Raw genomic sequence first — 17,771 nt, 5'->3', positions numbered from 1 at the left:
TATTTTGCATGTTTTATATTGGTCTTATTTCTTACTTAGACTAAGACAAATGACTTTGTGTGAGCACACTTGCCAGTAAGTGTGATTCTGATTCTGAATCTCAGTCAGTCAATCAATTAAAATGTTTGCTACAAACCAGAGTCATTATATTTAGATTAATAAGTACATTTTATTTTATTTTATTTATTTATTTTTTTAAATTTTTTTAAAATTGTATTTTATTTTGAAGGAGGTGGCTGACAACGGAAAGACCGGAAGTAGTCGCAGGATACAGGAAACGGTCGCTGCAGTCAAGCCGCTGTCAATTGTAAGTTCACGTTTTCTTTAAGATATTTTCTCCTAACATGTCCCGGTTACCCATGTTGTGCTTATTGCATGTCAGACAAGACTACTGGGCGCTTTGTAAGGTTATAACGAAGGCAATTGACACCCTCTGCTCACGCTTCCGGCATATCGAATTGGATTGCTAGCAGACGCTAAGCTAACGTTAGCCGTTATATTTTTCAACAAAGCAGATATCCCTTTCTCTAACGCCACTAATGAGCTGTTTAGTGTATTGTACTGGTCGCATTTAGCATATATGTGTTAGTCAGCGTTAGTAGAGACAGTTGGTTAGAAGGTTTAATGTTGTCAGTGTGCGATTTGATAACACGATTAGCTGAGCCAAACCCCGTTAAAAATGATGTAAATTTAAATGTGCTGTTCGTTGTTTGCGCAGCAGAACATATTTTACGACTTCATACAAGTCGGGAATTACGTCTGGTAAATTCGGCATAGTCATGTCACATTAATTGCTTAAAAAATATATATAATTTTTGTCCTACTAAGCTGTCATTATAGATATTTCCTCCATTACTTACTTGTCTGCGAATCTAACCGATTGTGATTATGATTTTATGATTAAAATTACATTTAGCTCACCAGCAAATAGTCCTACAAAATGATCTATAGCTCTTTATTGACAGTTAGTTCGAATGGAGGCATTCCCTGCCAGTACTATACATAAAATCTAAATCAGAACACCTCCAGAAAACTCTTTCACCCCTCCACATCATTCTCCAACTACTGCTTCAACTGAAATACAATTGTGTAACTGTGATAAGTTCAAACAGCGCACATTGTCTTGTTTTATTCAGACAATCTGCAGTGGTTACTCAGTGCCATGTGGCATGTTTTCTCCTGACGTCTATAAACACTGTGCGAAGTATTCCAGCAAAACTAGATTAAGTAACTGCCTTTTAACTTGTTTGCCTATTAAACTGCCTATAAAATCAAATTAATTGAGTTGGACTTAGCACCTTGATTATACTTGGAAAACATTTAATGTACACAAATGGGAATAAGCTCGCAGACGCACAAAAAAAACTCAGAAAATCAGTGTTACGTTGTTTGGAAGACACGCTGATGAGAATAAACCTTTTGATATTTTAAATGAGATGCCTCAACTTGATAATGCATAACTATTTTAATGGTTCTAGATGAAAAAGTGCTGGTTTATATTTAATGTCAAATCCCCTTAATAATCCATTAAACATCTTGATTGCCTATTGAGTGTCGGCACTGAACCAAGTTATTTGTTTATCACTGCTATCAATTCTTCATTGGATTGTTTTAAAAGCTGAATATCAGTCCTTCTTCTTTGGGAATCGTCTTGTTATTATTTTAGAGTAACATTCTATTAGACTGCTCATTTAAATTATCCTAAGGTGGGAATGATATGATATGATCTGTTCTGCCACACAAATATGTGCTTATCTCAGATGAGCTTGGGACCGTAGTAAAACTTTCCAATATCGTTACAGTTCTTGTGTTTGAAGCTGCTAATAATTTTGATGTTAGATCAGTGCATCTGTAAGGCTAAGTGCTCTGATTAACCTGCTAATTATGTTCTTGACCAACAGTTTTCATTTCAAAACTCCCATTAAACCATGCCTGTAATCATAATTTCAGAAGGTCCAGACTCCAGCGACACTCATACGAACCAGCGACACTAACGCGTCAGTCTGTTAAAATTGTTCCGTATACTACAAGTGTTGCTGGAGTGTTGACCTGTTCATATTCCTTTTCTTTCTTGGTGGCAGATGAAGTTGCACTAGAAATACAACTTCCTCTGTAATTTCACATAGGGCTGGGTTTAAAAAAATAGATTTTTCCAATTCAGATCGAACTTCATTTGAAACATCCGCGGTGTCATTAAATCCTTGGATCAGTTCTCTAAATATTTGCCATTCCCTGCATCCTCTTCCAAAGAATCTGGACTGGTTTCACGAGGCCGTGCAATGAGACTAGTCCACGTGTGAGGGACATCCAACACTTGACAGAAGCTGCATCTCTGAGACCACCATCAGGCCTGCAAGATAGAGGAGCTGGACAGAATTAAAGCTATATGGATGATGTTCCCAATCTCCGAAACCAATAACAATATTCATTTTGTAAAAATTTTATTACTAAGCAAGCATTTTTCGAAACTGAAATATCTCTAAATGAATCAAAATTGAATTGAGTCAAACGGACTCTTTTGAAGTGGTATTGAATTTATTCAGGAATTCAGTAGCGATACCCAGCCCTATAAGGCAAGTATACTTACACGCAGTGACCTGATATGTCTGCAGAATACTTGTTTTATTCAGCCTGCTGTCAGATTTGACATAAAAGGCAACAAGTCTTCACATTTGAGAAGCTGGAAGCAGGGAACGTTTGGTACTTTCGTTTAAAATAAAACCATGATAACTGTTCCTAGATTTAGCAGGATGAAATAAAGTGAGTGGCTGAATTGTGTAAAGCATTTATCTTCTTCAAAAACTAACAAGAAAGTGTTGTGGCGCCATGTAGTTGCAGCTCACTCTTATCTTTTAGAGAAGATAATAGATACGTGTATTCACTAGTATGAACAGTGTCTCAGCCTCTATAATACATTTTCTTGTACTTTTAGCAAACATACTTTCTTTAAGTAGGTGTGTCCAAAGGTAAAAGTATGCTACCATGTTTAATTGATTGATTATATGAGAGAACGAAAGAGAGCAGTTGATTGACGACCTGATGGCGAGCTGGCGCCACGTCCTAGAAATACGTTGTCCATCATTTGTGTTGACATCCATGCCGGCGAGTCCGCAGTCAGAGCCTCCAGAGCTCTCTGTGTATCACTTCTTCTTCTCTTCCCCTACGTCAGCACTACTCAGCTGGGGGAAGAGGAGGTTAGTGGGGGTGGTGGCAGGGGCAAGGCTGCGCTGATCCATTTCCTGTCCCCCTCCTGGGGCTCTAATTGAAAAATTTGGGTGGCCCTGCTTGTTTGTTTTGGTGGAATGTGGTGGGTTGTGTTTTTTCTTTTTGAGGCTTTTCCTCAGTGCCGCTGCTCCGTAGACCTCAGGGTGAATCGAGTGACGGGGGTCAGGCCAAGCCTTGTTTGTGAAGCGGCAGTGCTCTGTTACCCCGTCTGCTCTCTGCAGTCTTCCCCACCTGGTAGCCTCCTTCCTGCTGACAGGCTTGTCGGGCCACTGGTCTTCGCACTATGGTTTCTGTAACCCAGTCGGACCTGGACAGACAGACGGACATACAGCAGGACTGTGGACTGGAAATAAAGAACACAGCGTAACTCAAAGAGATTGGTTCAGTGCTAGTTTAGTCAGCCTATCCGGTCTTATCTTACCAATAGACAGTTAAGAGTGTAAAGATCACCTCAAATTATTGTTTTATTTCAGTAGTTTCCCTTCGTTTACCTTGGATGCAGCTTCAGCTTTTCCATTTTATGAACAAAACTATGTTTTCATGTGTAAAATAATTGTCGTCACCTTTCTGCTTTTATGTTTTTATCCCGTTTTTTGATTTTAAGTCTGTTGTGGGAAAATGATTCTGCAGCAGTTCTGGAAACTATATCGAAACAACAATTTTGCAAAACTTCAAATTAGCGGTTTTGAAGTTAAAGAAATTTGAAGACTTTTTACTTTTAGTCAAATCATAATAATTGGCAGATAATTTGTAGGCCACACTTTAGACAACACATTACTTGAATTAGAAAGCGATCATCGAGGCAGTAGTGACGCCATGGAAAGCAAGCAGGAACTGAAGTGCGGTTGTAGAAAATAATTTTACCTGTGCTGTAGCCAAAAACGAGCAGCAGTGGATAAAGAAACCAGTTCAGCTTCAAGAAGAAAGTTATTTGCATTAAAAGTTGACGTGAACTAAGTTATGAACTGATATTAAAAATGTATTCATGTGATTCATTTGTGCTAACGCGCGTTCATTTTGATAAGTAGTGATTATTTTAATATATCGACATCCCCTAATAGAATTACATTAATGATCAGCTTAAATCCTAACAAAACGTTTTAATTTCTAATGCCGATGTTTACAATCCGTAGTCGTACGTATGTGGATGTTTCTCGTGCTGTTTTTCTTTTAGCGCTGAGCAGCTCGGGGCAGTTTGAAGGTTCAAACTGCTCCATTTCGGCATGTCGCTGGGCAGAGCCGTCTGTCTCCAGCTTCTTAATCCTGTAAAAACATTTTCCCGCATTTGTGGGCCTATGCTTCATTTTTCTGTTTATTGGTGCAGGATTCTTTATATGGGAAGTTGGGGACTCCGCTTCACGAGGCATAACTCTGTAAAGCACTTGAGACTGACAAACAAACAAACAGATAGCCCTAAAGATAACAAGCCCTGTTGGCAGCCGTCACGATGGTAGGATAGCGAGCCAGAGGCACAGTATCCTGAGCACTGTGTCCCCCATCCTCTGTCACGGAAGAGTCTCCATGATGCACTCGGACTGGCTGCTCGCAGAGGAGATGCTGAGTCACTGTGGAAGAACTCAGTCACCGGTCAGTAGTCGCAGCATCTGCTCTCTTAACAGACCCTGCGCAGTCCGCGTTAATACGATCCATTTATTGGGAATGCGATACAGTCGACGCACATTACGGGCAAATTTCTGGCTATCAGCTGCACTGCCCTCTCCACATCTTAGAGGCATGTGGCGGCCTGGGTGTGAGCAAACACTGAGGGGGATTGTCTGAAGCTCCACCCAGCCTGTGTGATCAGGCCAGTCATCTCAAGCCGGGTGATGTTTGGCCGGCTCTGTGCATTCACAGGAGTCAGGGGGGGATCTTTGATGGAATCTGGTGTTTGTGTAATGTTGAGGAGCATGGACTGAAATGGTGTTGGTCTCTGTGTGTGTGTGTGTGGTTCTGAGCCGCCAGCGTAGTGAGTTAGATCCTCTGATGGACGATGGAGGGGGTCGAGGGGTGATGAGCTGTCTAAATGGGTCCCTTTGTGCCCACTAAACCCATCACACTCTCTACTGCGCACACACACACACACACACACTCTCATGCACGCCAATCACTGCCATATGTGAATCACCTTTGAGCAGCAGTGCAGCGTATGATCTAAGGTATGAACGCCTTATTCATGAGATAGTCGTGTGGCAGCGTGTGTGCTGATCTGCTGAAGAGATAAACGCTCATGTCTCTTGGTTTTCCCGTGTTTTGACTCTGGTCTGTTGTCAGAATAAAACGGTAACTAAAGGTCAGAGTTTAGAGTGTAGGAAATTTACTATTTATTGCAGTATTTAGATGACTATTAAGGTTTTTTGTTACTTTATAGTGGAGATATAAAAGAAATGGGAAGAGAATGAGGAGATAATCCAGCAAGGAATCTTTGATTTGAAGCAGCGACATTGCAATTAAGTATTAGGGTTATCTTTTAATGATTTGATGTATAAATTTTGAGCTGCTGAAAGCATGAAAAGTATGAGCATTTGCTATAAATCACTTATTGATAAATCTTGACCACTATATGAATTTTATACTGAATTGAGTTAAAACCTTGCAGAAGAAGTTTAGCAATATATAAACTGAATTTATGCCCATTAACATCAGTTTTAGTGTTTTTTTTGAGGTATTGCTGCAACTATATACCAAAAGCAAGTCTTTCTCTATATATATATTGTTATAAATATTATATTTAATAGAAGAAAGTACATGGACATTTAGCCCATCTGTTCATACACAGGACTAATGGAGCGATTGGCAAACTTCACCCTACCGATCCTGGGATTGACCCTCCTGTCCCAGGCCTGCTGGGACTAGTGGCAGCAAAAACCCTGATCAGTACAACTGATTGCACCATGCAACCAGTGAAAAAGATTCAATCCTACCTTAGAACGGTAGAAACTGATTTAATACATGTGCTCAAAATCAACATTAAAAGTAATTTTTGTGATTTATAAGCTTATTTTTGAATTACACCTTTCCTGACACGTGCTGCCATCGTCTTTCCAGACTCTACATGTCACCGTCAAGTCATTTTTTCCCAAGCATCCTTTAATTGTCATTCTTTTCTATAAAAAAAAAAAGAGTCACTGCTGCCATCTAAGCTAGACCACTAAGACAGCTTTTTTTTTTTTTTGTCATACCGAGGTATGTTAAAATGAAATGGTTTCATGTGACGACAAGATTTGTTTAGAGCTTTAATTAAAAGTCTGCACATTGTGTCTGCATATCCCAGCATTGAGCCAAGGAAGTATGGTCACTTGTTAGAGTATCCCAAGCCTCAAGAGTTCCACAGCTACCGCACAGATTAGAGCCAACCCTGCTGTTTGTTAGTCCGCCTCCAAGGAAAACAAACCTGCCTTTTTAGCCCTTTCACCAGAGAGACGGGTTGCGGTCGGGGGGCTAATAGCATCATGGTTGGAGGAGAATCGAGCAAGAGAAAAGAGGATAAATCTGGTTCTGTGCTGTCATTGATTAAATTTAGCCTGCACTGAACTACACGGCTTGACACATGCCGGAGGAAAGTGGAGAATAATCTTTAGGGATCTTCTAATGCCCCCTAGAGGTTAATACCTTTATCCCTCTTGCGGAAAATGCTGCCTACCTCATAAGTTTCCAGTTGGAGATTCAGAAACCTCTTCTTTTGTTTTCCTCTTCATGGTACTTAAAGGAAAAAACGAATTCACAGTTAAGCCCTGGCCTACGTGGAGTTATAGTTTCTATTACCTTGTTTTACCTTTTGCGTTTGCAGGGTATTTGAGACGGTGCATGACACGAGACCTGTGCAACAAAAAGTTCCCTTTCGTGTCTGGTGCATCGTGTGCGCATCTGTGTGTGCGCGTGTGCGTGCGCGCGCGCTGGAGTTATATAGAGAGGGGTCTGGGCAGTGTTCCCGTGTCCATGCACAGCCCCCAGAGTAAAGTAAACACAGCGGCTCTTTTCTCATCCCAGCCGTCAGCAGGCTCTCCCCAGGCCCGCGCCAGAGACCACACACCCAGACCACACATGCACACACACGCACGCACACAACACATATACACACACACGCACTGCCCCAGAACTCTTTGCAGATCCTTCCACAGTTCGCATACACACAGACCACACAACACCAGCTCGGGCCCCTCGCACGCAACCTAGCCGAGCTGTCATTCTGCCCAGCGTGTGTGTATGTATGTACGTTTGTGTGTGTTTGTGTGTGTGTGGGCAGGCAGGCTAGCCGTGTGTTTGTGCACGTGCATTTCCAAGATTACCAGGGATAGGATAGAAACACTCCTGGAAGCAGAATCTGAATTATACAAAATAAAGAGCCCCGTCCTCTGCCCCTCGCCACTCCCACTCTAAACATGTGGGATTGATGAAGGATATACCCAGCTCTTGTTTTAGGCCTGTTAACCTCTTATCTTCTTCATGTCAAACCCATAGCCCCTCCATTTCCTCTGACAAGCAAAGGGCAGCAGCGCAGCAACATGAGGTAAATCCCGTTGGAGGTTTCTCGTTAACACTGAGATGTCAGGGTGATTGGGTAGGAGGGCGGGTGTTGGGACGAGGGGGGGGGGGGAGCTGCCTGTCCCGGAACGTTTCCCAGAAAGGTTCCTACTCTTGGAGGTTTCTGGGTCAATATACGTGCTGCTGTTCCACCGCCTCCTTTTACGTTCCAGTGTTTTGCTTTTCATACGCCACAAGCCAAATATTCAGCGTCGAGTGCAACTGAAACGATTAATCTGTCAGCTGTTTAGCCAGTTGTAATTGATTGACACAAAATATATCGACAGTAATGTAGGAAATGGATTATTCCGGAGACGTTCCCAACCTGCTAAATGACAGATTTCAATGATGGGTTATGAAAGAATATTTTCCCCTATAGTGGAGGTAGCCCGACCTCCCTCTCCTACAATTTTTTTGTAGTGGGAAGTTGGTTCTAGAGTCGATCTGTTGATAGATTATTATGAGCCGGCAAAGATCTGCAGGGCCAATCATATCTTTTTGGTCATGGACGTCATGTGAGCGCTGTGGACTTGAATTTGTTCACAATAAAATGGTGTGATTGGTTGTAGGACTATCCAGTTGTTTGCTGAGGTATTTTTTTCCAGGTGAAACGGTTGAAACATGTCAAATAATGAAATCTAAATGGCTATGCTATGCTACAGCTATACTAGCTAACTTAACAGTTCAAAAGCTCAGTATGCTGAGATGATCGTCAGGGTGATTGTTAAAACTCGAGGGGACACGGGGCCTCACAGTGTAATTAACTAGGGTAAAAATTAGGTTTAAGTATGTAGTAGGATAGCATATATTCATCATTTTTATTACTAATTCATTGCCTGTTTTTTTTTCTTTGATTATTCAGTAAAATCTATTTAGTTTGTCTTTAAAACTGACAAAAAAATAAGGAAAGTTAAATAAAATGCTTCAAATAAAATAAGAATATAAGAATATGCCTTTTAAAGAGGTGAAAACGGGTTAAATTAACTTAAAGAGTTACTTTAAGTTAACTTTTAAAGACTTCATTTTTTGACACTGCATTTAATATTAGCCTCTTATGCAAATCAAGCAATGCCACTGGTCTAGAAGTCAATTATCAAGCAAAAGCTCCTTTCAAACGCAACATTTTTGCGGTATTTCTATTCTTGTTCAATCTTTTTAGTGTGACTATATGATAATAACACAATATGTTGATTCGTAGTTAAAAGTAGCACAAGCTGCAGCTCTAAACGTGGCTCCATGGCTCTCGATAGAGGCACTTGCTTCTGCAGAGTGTTCCAGGAAGAACTGGTAGACTAATCAGTGTTGAGCTCTGTCACTTTTTATTTCCTCTGATATTAGAGCCGCTGCTGGCTCTTCGGAGTCTTATTGCGTCTCAGTTGTACACCTACACCCAATTAGTGGCCATATTACTGTGCGAAGGGTGACCACCGTGAACTTGCCTAATGTCCGGTCCGTGTGAACCTCTGCATTGTTTGTGCAGAACGTGTTTTGGCTGCGGCGCAAAAGGGCGGAAGCTTTTCTCAAGCTGCTTCGGAGAGTCTAGATTGGTCAGCCCTTTTTTTTTTTTTTTAATCTTTTTTTTCTCTCCTCAGACCTGGCAGTAATTTATTAGCAAACATCTGGGCTGCTGAAATACATCCTTTCATTTTTTCATTTGGAATCTTTCCCTCTCTTCCTTTACGCAGCCCCGACATGAACTGATTTGCATGGGTGCTCCTTCTTTGGTACCATAATCTGTACAGTATTGTGTGGGCTTATGTGGAATGATTGCGGAGGCCAGGTTTATTTATCCTGCGCTGTGAGGTTTACATTCTTCCTTTCCTCCCTGCTCTCTGTCTGCTCCTTCATTCTTGGCTCCCCTCTCTATTTTTCCTATTATCTGAGAGATAACTGCTGCAATGCATACATTGTTTGGAGACCTACAGGGTGGGAAATTAACTCGAGCTGCCAGACGAATGCTGCTCATATTTTAGTCTTCACAGTCAGTTTTAAGTTTTCTCTCAGTTTTAATCTAGATATCCGACTGCATGTGGCTTTAGTAAAAGCTTCTTATCAATTAATAACGAAACAATGTACAGCATCTATTATTCATCAAGATCATACTGGACCCTCATGCTGACATAAAGAATATTATAACTCGATTTTCAGATGGTTGCTTGAGTGTGTTTGACTTTGTCCGTTCGTACAGAAGTTATTATTCTTAGTGGTAATTTAACCTTCTAGAGATTTAGCTAACAAATATTTTTTATTGCTTTTAAATAAAAGATTAACTGATGTTTTTAAATTGTTTATGTGCTGGATAAACTAAATCAAATCAAAATAAATAGTAAAAGTATGAAAAAAGACACACACACACAAAAAAAAAGAATATTGTTACTTAAGCTGTGTTTTAACTTTAATTTACGGATTGTCCAAACATCTGAGTAATGCTCCGTCAGTCGGCTAATTAATTGATTTTGCAAAGTTCTGTTTCTGACCGGTTTCTGTTGTGTGTGCCGCTCTGTCTCTTTTCACGTCCAGGCGCTGATCGGACCGGTGTTTCACGTCCATCTCGGGCCACCATGTCTCGTGCCCGTCAGCCCCCGCTGGTCACGGGCATCTCGCCCAAAGAGGGCGCAGCCTGGACCAAAGTCACCATCCGTGGAGAAAACCTGGGCACCGGCCCAGCTGACCTCATCGGTAATACATTTATAACCACACAGCCAACCACACACACACAGCTCTGTCTTAGTCAAATTGTTTCTACGTTTGTTTAATTTCTTAACATACATTTCTGTTACACAACATTGATTTTCATCGGGACTGACATCCACATTTATCCTTGTCTCGTTACCCTTGTTCCCCTCCACGTTTTTTTCCCCCTCTCTCCTGCTAAAATATGCATTAGTGTAGGTGTGTAAATGAATTTGTCAAGATAAATCTACACTGTTTAGATGTGTTTTTAGATCAGAGCGCAGGTAGGAATATGCAAGATGTCAACACATGTACGTGTATGGAATTAGCAGTCGTTTGTGTTGCCCTGAATAATTGTTCTCAGGTGATGATTTTCCTTTCTTGTATCACGCCACGGTGGGACGCTGAGACAACGACGCTGATTATTTCATGAACATATCCATCAACAGGCCACAGCAGCAGATCTTTTTAAACAGTCTGTTGTTAAGTTTGTTTTTGTTTGTATGATACATAAGTGGACAGAACGCTTTATTTTTCCTCTCTGGAAGAAGAGCAAAACACAAGCACCAGTTATGCACGCATATTTTTTTTTTTAATAGAAAATTGTTTTTTAATCATCCAATAATTTAATAATAATGTAATAATTATTGTTATTATTAAAAGTATCTAAATATATGTTATATTACATGCGGTATGTAACATTATAGAATTTTTAAAATGCATTTTACAAAATTTATGGTAATTTATCTTTATAAACTTTTTTATAAACTTTTTTTATATATATATATTTTTTATATATATTATTTATATATATATATATATATAAATAAAATGATTTAATGTTGGAGTTTGCTCAAATTAATTAAAAAATCTTTATTGTCTTGTAGAATAAAAAAATCCAAACCCAGCAACTCAATAATTGACATTTTATTTAATTCAGTTTTAGATAAATAATCTTGCGAAATATTTATTTGTTACCCTTTTAACAGGTTTGTGAAATTTAGAAATTTAAGATCTTATTTTAAAATGCTCTTATGTGAAAATAGAGTTGCAGTTCGTGTCGTTTTAAAATAATAATAATGATAGCAATTGAACAGCCATACAGGTGGACTACCTCCATCTTGTTCTTGTCATTTGTTTTGAGCGTCACACTTTTTCAGCGCCGATACTTTCCTTCACAGTCGCCAGTCCCTCCTGAACCCTACTTCTGTGATTCCAGTGGAGGGATGGAAAGAGGGGGCCAGTCCAGAGGACTCACACACTTGGCAAGCCGTGCTCTGGCCAGTGATACCGGTCTATTTCTGACCATGAATGTCCCTGGGGCCTGGAATTAGACATTTCGATGTGCACAAATGTGTGCGAGTGCTTATGTGTTCAAACAAAGTGGCCAGCTGAGAACAGAGGCAGGAAATGGGGCTCTAATGGGCATATTATTCACGCTTTTATGGGCTATTTGTTGATCAGCTCTTGCAAGCTCTTATAATGTTTGATTACACACACACGCGAAACTTTCTGAACCCCCTCAGCTGGAAATGTCAAATGAATCCCCGCGTCTGTCTTCCAGTGCCCAAATAGTGTTCAAGAGGATTTAAAAAGAGGCTGACAGATGTAGAGGCAGAGTGCACATTGTACCAGTTAATGAGCCACTTAGCACTGAAGTGTCACACATTAGCTTAAAGGAGCTGAGTGAGAGGAAGGAGGATCAAGGCCACCCACGCCCACCGTGACCCCAACTTGAACTCTGACCCCCGATGACAGTTTGACTAAACTTGCTGATAGACGTCAGTGTTGTCTTGTTGTAGATCGTCCCCGTGTCTGTGTGCGTGTGTGTGTGTCCGTGCTACAGGTTGTTTATTTGCTCTGTCACCGTGCGTCTCTATCATTCACCCTTTTCACCTTCTCCCTCTCCCCTTTCCGTCTCAGGTCTGTCGATCTGCGGCCATAACTGCCTGCTGACAGCCGAATGGATGTCGGCCAGCAAAATAGTGTGCCGCGTGGGCCCTGCCAAAGATGACAAGGGAGAGATCATCGTCACCACCAAGTCTGGAGGTCTCGGCACCTCCACGGTCTCGTTCAAACTGCTCAGGCCGGAGAGGATTGGTAAGGCTCAGAGGACTTCATATCAACACGATAGCATTTGCTGTGCGCTAAGCGGGCCAGTAAGGCTGCTTGTAATTATTATTCACATTACGGTACTGTATTACTTTCTTTTAATAATTTTGTCTAAAAATGCAAATTCAGGTTGTTTATGTTGAGATTACACGTTTTCCCCAGAGGGCTATATCATCTGTACAGCACTTGATTCATGTGAGATAAAAGAAAAGAAAAAAAGAAAACCTTACCAGGATAAAAACAAGAGAAACCTCAATGAGATTTCTTTGGAAAAAATGCGTTTAACGAGACAAAACATAAGCAACTACAGAAAAAACAAGTGTATCAATTTGATGACACATGAGCTGGATTCACAAAAAAACAAAAAAACAACTGAGAATAAAACCACCTGGGCAAGTGTGATTTGCTGATTTCAGCCGCACATCAGCGATGTTGCTAAAATGAGCTAACAATGTTTATTTCACTTTAAACATTCTGACTGAAAACTGATGAAACGCACGCACACACGTGTGATCTGCTGCAGCCGACCACACATCAGCGATGCTGCTAAAATGAGCCAGCGGTGTTTATTTTACTTGAAACATTCTGATGCGTGTTTACAATATTACAGTTGGCCTTTTACTAATATACTAAAACTTGTCTTAATGTCCTCCCTGAAAATCTGTTCCTGTGTACAACTTCTGAATTTGCAACACATTTCTGAAGGTCGCGTACGTGTCCGGATTGCTCGTCTTTCATTTATTTCTCTAAAGACGTGTCTGTGCTTTTACAAGTTTGCACAAACTTGCCCTGTTTTTCGATGCAAAGTGTTGAGCTGCTATACATTTCTTGGCCGTATTTACAGAGTAAAGCTGAAAGAATTTGAAATAGTATAATTAAAATACGGAGAATCAAAAGTAAAGGTTTGTACGTGACTGTATAAATATGAAATATGTTTTTTTTACGTGTCCAGAATGTGTTTCAAAGACTGTATGTGAGTGTGTGAGCACATCTGGAGTGTGTTACAGCGCTCAGTGACAGCGTCTCGCCTGTCCTGTCCTGCCCTGCCCTGCCCTGCCCTGTCCCGCAGGTATCCTGGACCAGTCTGCGGTGTGGGTGGATGAGATGAACTACTATGACTTGAGGACCAACCGCAACAAAGGAATATCCCCCCTCTCCCTTCGTCCCAGCAATCCGCTGGGCATCGACATAGACAAGTACGGTCTGAACACGACATACGAACGCACACACAAAAATCGCTCAGCACAATCACACCACCATAAACACAAGTTCTCTAGTCATTGAGTCATGGTTTACAACCCTAAACAGAAACAAACTCTCCCCATATGCCGGCGTTTGAAATATTATGCCAACACAGCAATGGCTGAACAGCCTCTAACCGCTCCACACAGGGAGTGGAAACAGAATAATTGTGTATAAAGCAGAGGACGGCGACAGAAGGAAGTTTGGAAAGAACTGAAGCAGCAGACCCACACACATGGACGCGGCCTCGGAGCAGGCAGCGTGGTGCTGCCTCCCACGTGCCTGGCTGGGAGTGTAGACGTTGTAATGTATAGTTTGTGTTGTCAAGTTCTGGCATTTCTGGCTCGGTGTTTGTTTGGTTTAGAGGGGCCGGGGGCAAGTGACCGCTCGTGGCCAGAGACGAGACCCCCATAAACAGGCCGTACCATTCACCCGCTTCCAGGGATGCATTAAACATCCAGCGTTATCGAAGCGACGCCTACACAATTCTCCTTGACAGTAGTAGACACGCTGTCCGTGCACCACCAGTTGGAGTCGATCTGCTACGCGAAGGCAGTCGAAAGCAGGAGGCGTTTTATTGGTTAAAAAGCATCAGCCTGTTGTCTGTTGTGTACATTTTTGTGTAGTGATGCCACTGGAAGCTGTAGCTGTTTCCACCAGCTGTTTATAATGTACTACTTGGCTTAGTGATTAGTGTTTAACAAGTACAGGCAGATTAATTACTAATTAGGAACACCCACTAAATATAATGTGTTCATGACACATGATATAACTCATGATATAGCAAAACACCTGATGCTGGCTGTATAATAAAGCTATCTCCCTAGTGTCTTGAAGCTTTACAGAAGTAAGTAGCTGGAGAGCACGCTCATCTCTTCTTATTTACCTTCATTGAAACATAAAACTGCTGAAAATTACTTAGTAATCATTAAGCACGTGTCAGCACAGTTGTTCAGTTGTTGGCAGTGTGCACCTCACAGCAAGAATGTCATGGTTTCAGGACGGCTAGGGCCTTTTTGGGTGGAGTTTACATGTTTTCCCCACGCCTGAGTGGGTTGCTTTTCCCAAAACATGCTTCTCAGGTTAATTGGTGATTCTGAATTGGCTGTAAGTATGCACGTGACACATGAGTGTGAATCAATAGACCTTTCTTGTGCCGCCTCTCGGCCAGTGACGGCTGAACTAGGCTCCATCCACCCTGCAACCCTCTAAGGATAAGCATTAATAGATAACGGCTGGATGGATCATTAAACATTCTTCTACAATCATCTTACTTTAGTGTCCTAGAAACTAGTAGTTTACCATTCGTTGTGTCATGTGTTGCATCTTGGCATCAGTTCAATCCCTTTCTTAATCTAGCACATGCTGTTAATTCGTTTGACACAAGCAGTTTCACATCTAAACTAATTCAACATTTAATATATGTGTACTTCATATTTGTGGTTTCCTTCTCCTGCTAGAGCCCTCTGGTTTTCTGCGTGTGCCTACGTCACCAAGTGTGTTCTCGTACATGGATTTGCTGTTTCACAGACTTAAATACTGTTTGTGTGTCGGTTTTTCTGCGTATGTGTGTACTTGTGTGTGTGTGTGTAACTGCAGAGTGGGTGGTGGTGGTGGTGGGGGTTTGGTTTGTGTAGGCCACAGGTCATTAGTAGAGATCAAGCTTCCCTAATGAGTACTGGGTCCTCCAGGGGCACCCAGGCGTCACACACTGCACTTCCCACGCCAGGCTCTCCCAGCCTCTGAGCTTCCTGGCTGCACACTGCCCCCTGCTGGAAAACCTCACTCAATTCTTTCTCCTATCCCTGTGTACTCACAGTTTACCATCAGTACAGTTGTTGTATACTCGTTTTTGGATCATTTATACACCCTATATCTGCACACTGTACATTTTAAATACCACAGAGTTCTTCATCTTTTCTTCATCTACCTCTTTTCAGGGGCAAAATTCCACAGAAAGATGTGGAGCTGACATTTCCAGGAATGAGTGGAGACTTCACCAGCGAGAACTTCTCAGCCACCTGGTACCTAATTGAGAACCATGCCGGCTCTAGGTAGGTCATTCTCTGTGACCGATCTTAGGCTACCATCTCTCATCGTGTCTCTTAATAAGATCCTGCAGTGGAGAGGAAGCTAAAATGACAGTTAAATATCTGTCCTCTTACTGGAACTAGTTCTATTTTCTTCCTCGGCTGGAGTTAACAAACAAGAAGCACCAGAGACAGATGCTTACAGTGAAGAGAAGGCTAAACTCCAACTATAATTAATGCTAAAAATGGCTGTTGGTTTCCTGGGAAGTGTCTGCTGTCTTTCACTAACTTACCTTCATAGCAAGTGTGATATTTGGCAGCTAAATCCTTGGTTGCAAAGGAACCATCACCTTTCACTCCCACGTCAAAGGCCACTGAGCTTTAAAGCAGATGCCAGTTAGTCAGTAACTGCAATAAAAATTCCCTGGTTCCAGCTTCTGAACTGTGAATAATTTCACTTTCTTTTAATCTTCACGCCTTCACAATAGTAAACAGCACATATTTGGACTGTGAGTCTCACGCTGACATTTCACGATTACTCAGTTCAGTAAGTAAGTAAGTGGTTTAATGTTTTATATATTTTTGTCATGCCCTGACTACTCTGTGCAGCGCTTGGGTCAACATTTGTTGCTTTTGAATGTGCTTTATGAATTATCGGACATTGACAGTAAACCAAGAATATAACTGAAAACATTAATTAAAGTAGCTGTTAGTTACAGCCAGTAAAAACAGGGGTGGCGACATTTACTAAATCCAAAAGAAAATGTGTCAGGAAGAAGAGAGAGGAAAAAAAATAATGTTATGCTTGGTTTTATGGCTTTTATTTTTAGTTTATATTTTCTTGGCCAAATGTCCACATGGTCAGTTGGTTCTTCACAGAGCAGGGAGGTGTGTAGACAAGACAGCCCGTTGACCCAAACGACTGTCATGTCAGGGCAGAGGAGAGTTATTTTGGACTCTCCTGGCTTCCGCCCCCCACCCACCCACCCCTGCTTAGCCTTCCAATAACCCAGACCCCAGGATCCAGCACGACCAGGGGCCTCTGTTTGGACCTGACTGGGCGACTGTTTCTTCCTGCGGAGGAAGCCTCACTCAGGAGACTGACACATAGACACACGTACTCACAGTGCCCGCAGACATGTGTCCCGTTTTTCACTGTACATACAAGAATACGTGCACAAAACTGCAAAATATATCCATGTATTTTTGGCCTGTGGGTCGCACAAGATATGTTACTCAAAGTGTTATTTGTCAGTTTATTTTAAAAAATGAAGAAAGTGACCATTAATTGCAGCTTTAATGTAACAGCAGTGTCATTTTCTTTTCACAGTTTTGAGCAGCTGAAGAGTGCAGCCAGTAATCTAAAGAAGCAGGCCACTAAGAAGAATGAGGGCAGTCTGGCGTATGTGAAAGGAGGCCTCAGTACGTTCTTCGAGGCTCAGGATGCTCTGTCAGGTGAGAGACATTAACACATTTCTGCGTGCTATGGAACGGCACCAAACGATCTCCCCGATTAATACGCCAAATTTTCAAACAACCGCTCTTCGTCTCTGCTCAGAAAATAGCTCTTGATTTTTGGACAGTGTGCAAGTGTGAGATTTTTTTTTCCCCCCGCCGTGTGGTTTAGCAGCGGTTGATTAAAGAGGCTCATTTGGACGCTTCGCGAAAACCATCCACTTTGAGCCACAGGCGCTGCAGCCAACCACAACATGGAGAATTCACCGTCATCAAAATGAGATCAGCTCTCACCTGTCACACGCAGGCTCACTTGACTCTAAAAATCGCATTCACGTACAGTACACACACTCCGTGACCTTCAGTTACCAAAAAGATTTCAAGGTAGTCAGAGGCTGACTGCTGTCGCTCTGCCAGGTACCTCAAATCAATTGTTCACTACATCATTCATACTTTTGTCTGTTTACTCTCTGCTCCCGCCATAGCCGCTCAGTTACTTCCCCTTACTATTTA

At 41.7% G+C, this 17,771-nt stretch overlaps 1 protein-coding gene across 2 annotated transcripts in view; it reads left to right on the top strand.

The window, feature by feature from the left end:
* The first annotated feature begins 246 nt into the window (after positions 1-246).
* The window catches only part of exoc2 (exocyst complex component 2), a 48,850-nt gene continuing 31,325 nt past the window's right edge, over positions 247-17,771 (top strand). Inside the window, exons 1-6 of one of the 2 annotated variants that reach the window (XM_084548322.1) lie at positions 247-307; positions 10,267-10,425; positions 12,343-12,519; positions 13,601-13,727; positions 15,714-15,827; positions 17,134-17,258. In XM_084548322.1, coding sequence (XP_084404448.1) covers positions 10,308-10,425; positions 12,343-12,519; positions 13,601-13,727; positions 15,714-15,827; positions 17,134-17,258 — 661 coding nt within the window. In that variant the 5' untranslated portion in view covers positions 247-307; positions 10,267-10,307. Of the gene's footprint in view, positions 308-7,683; positions 7,733-10,266; positions 10,426-12,342; positions 12,520-13,600; positions 13,728-15,713; positions 15,828-17,133; positions 17,259-17,771 lie in introns of those variants that run through there. The other variant, XM_084548323.1, reaches the window with a different exon arrangement.

This window comes from Chelon labrosus (assembly GCF_963514085.1).
Source record: "Chelon labrosus genome assembly, chromosome: 7".
NCBI classification, from domain to species: domain Eukaryota; kingdom Metazoa; phylum Chordata; class Actinopteri; order Mugiliformes; family Mugilidae; genus Chelon; species Chelon labrosus.
The sequence above is the reverse complement of the archived record's forward strand: the minus strand, read 5'-3'. Positions and strand labels throughout refer to the sequence as shown.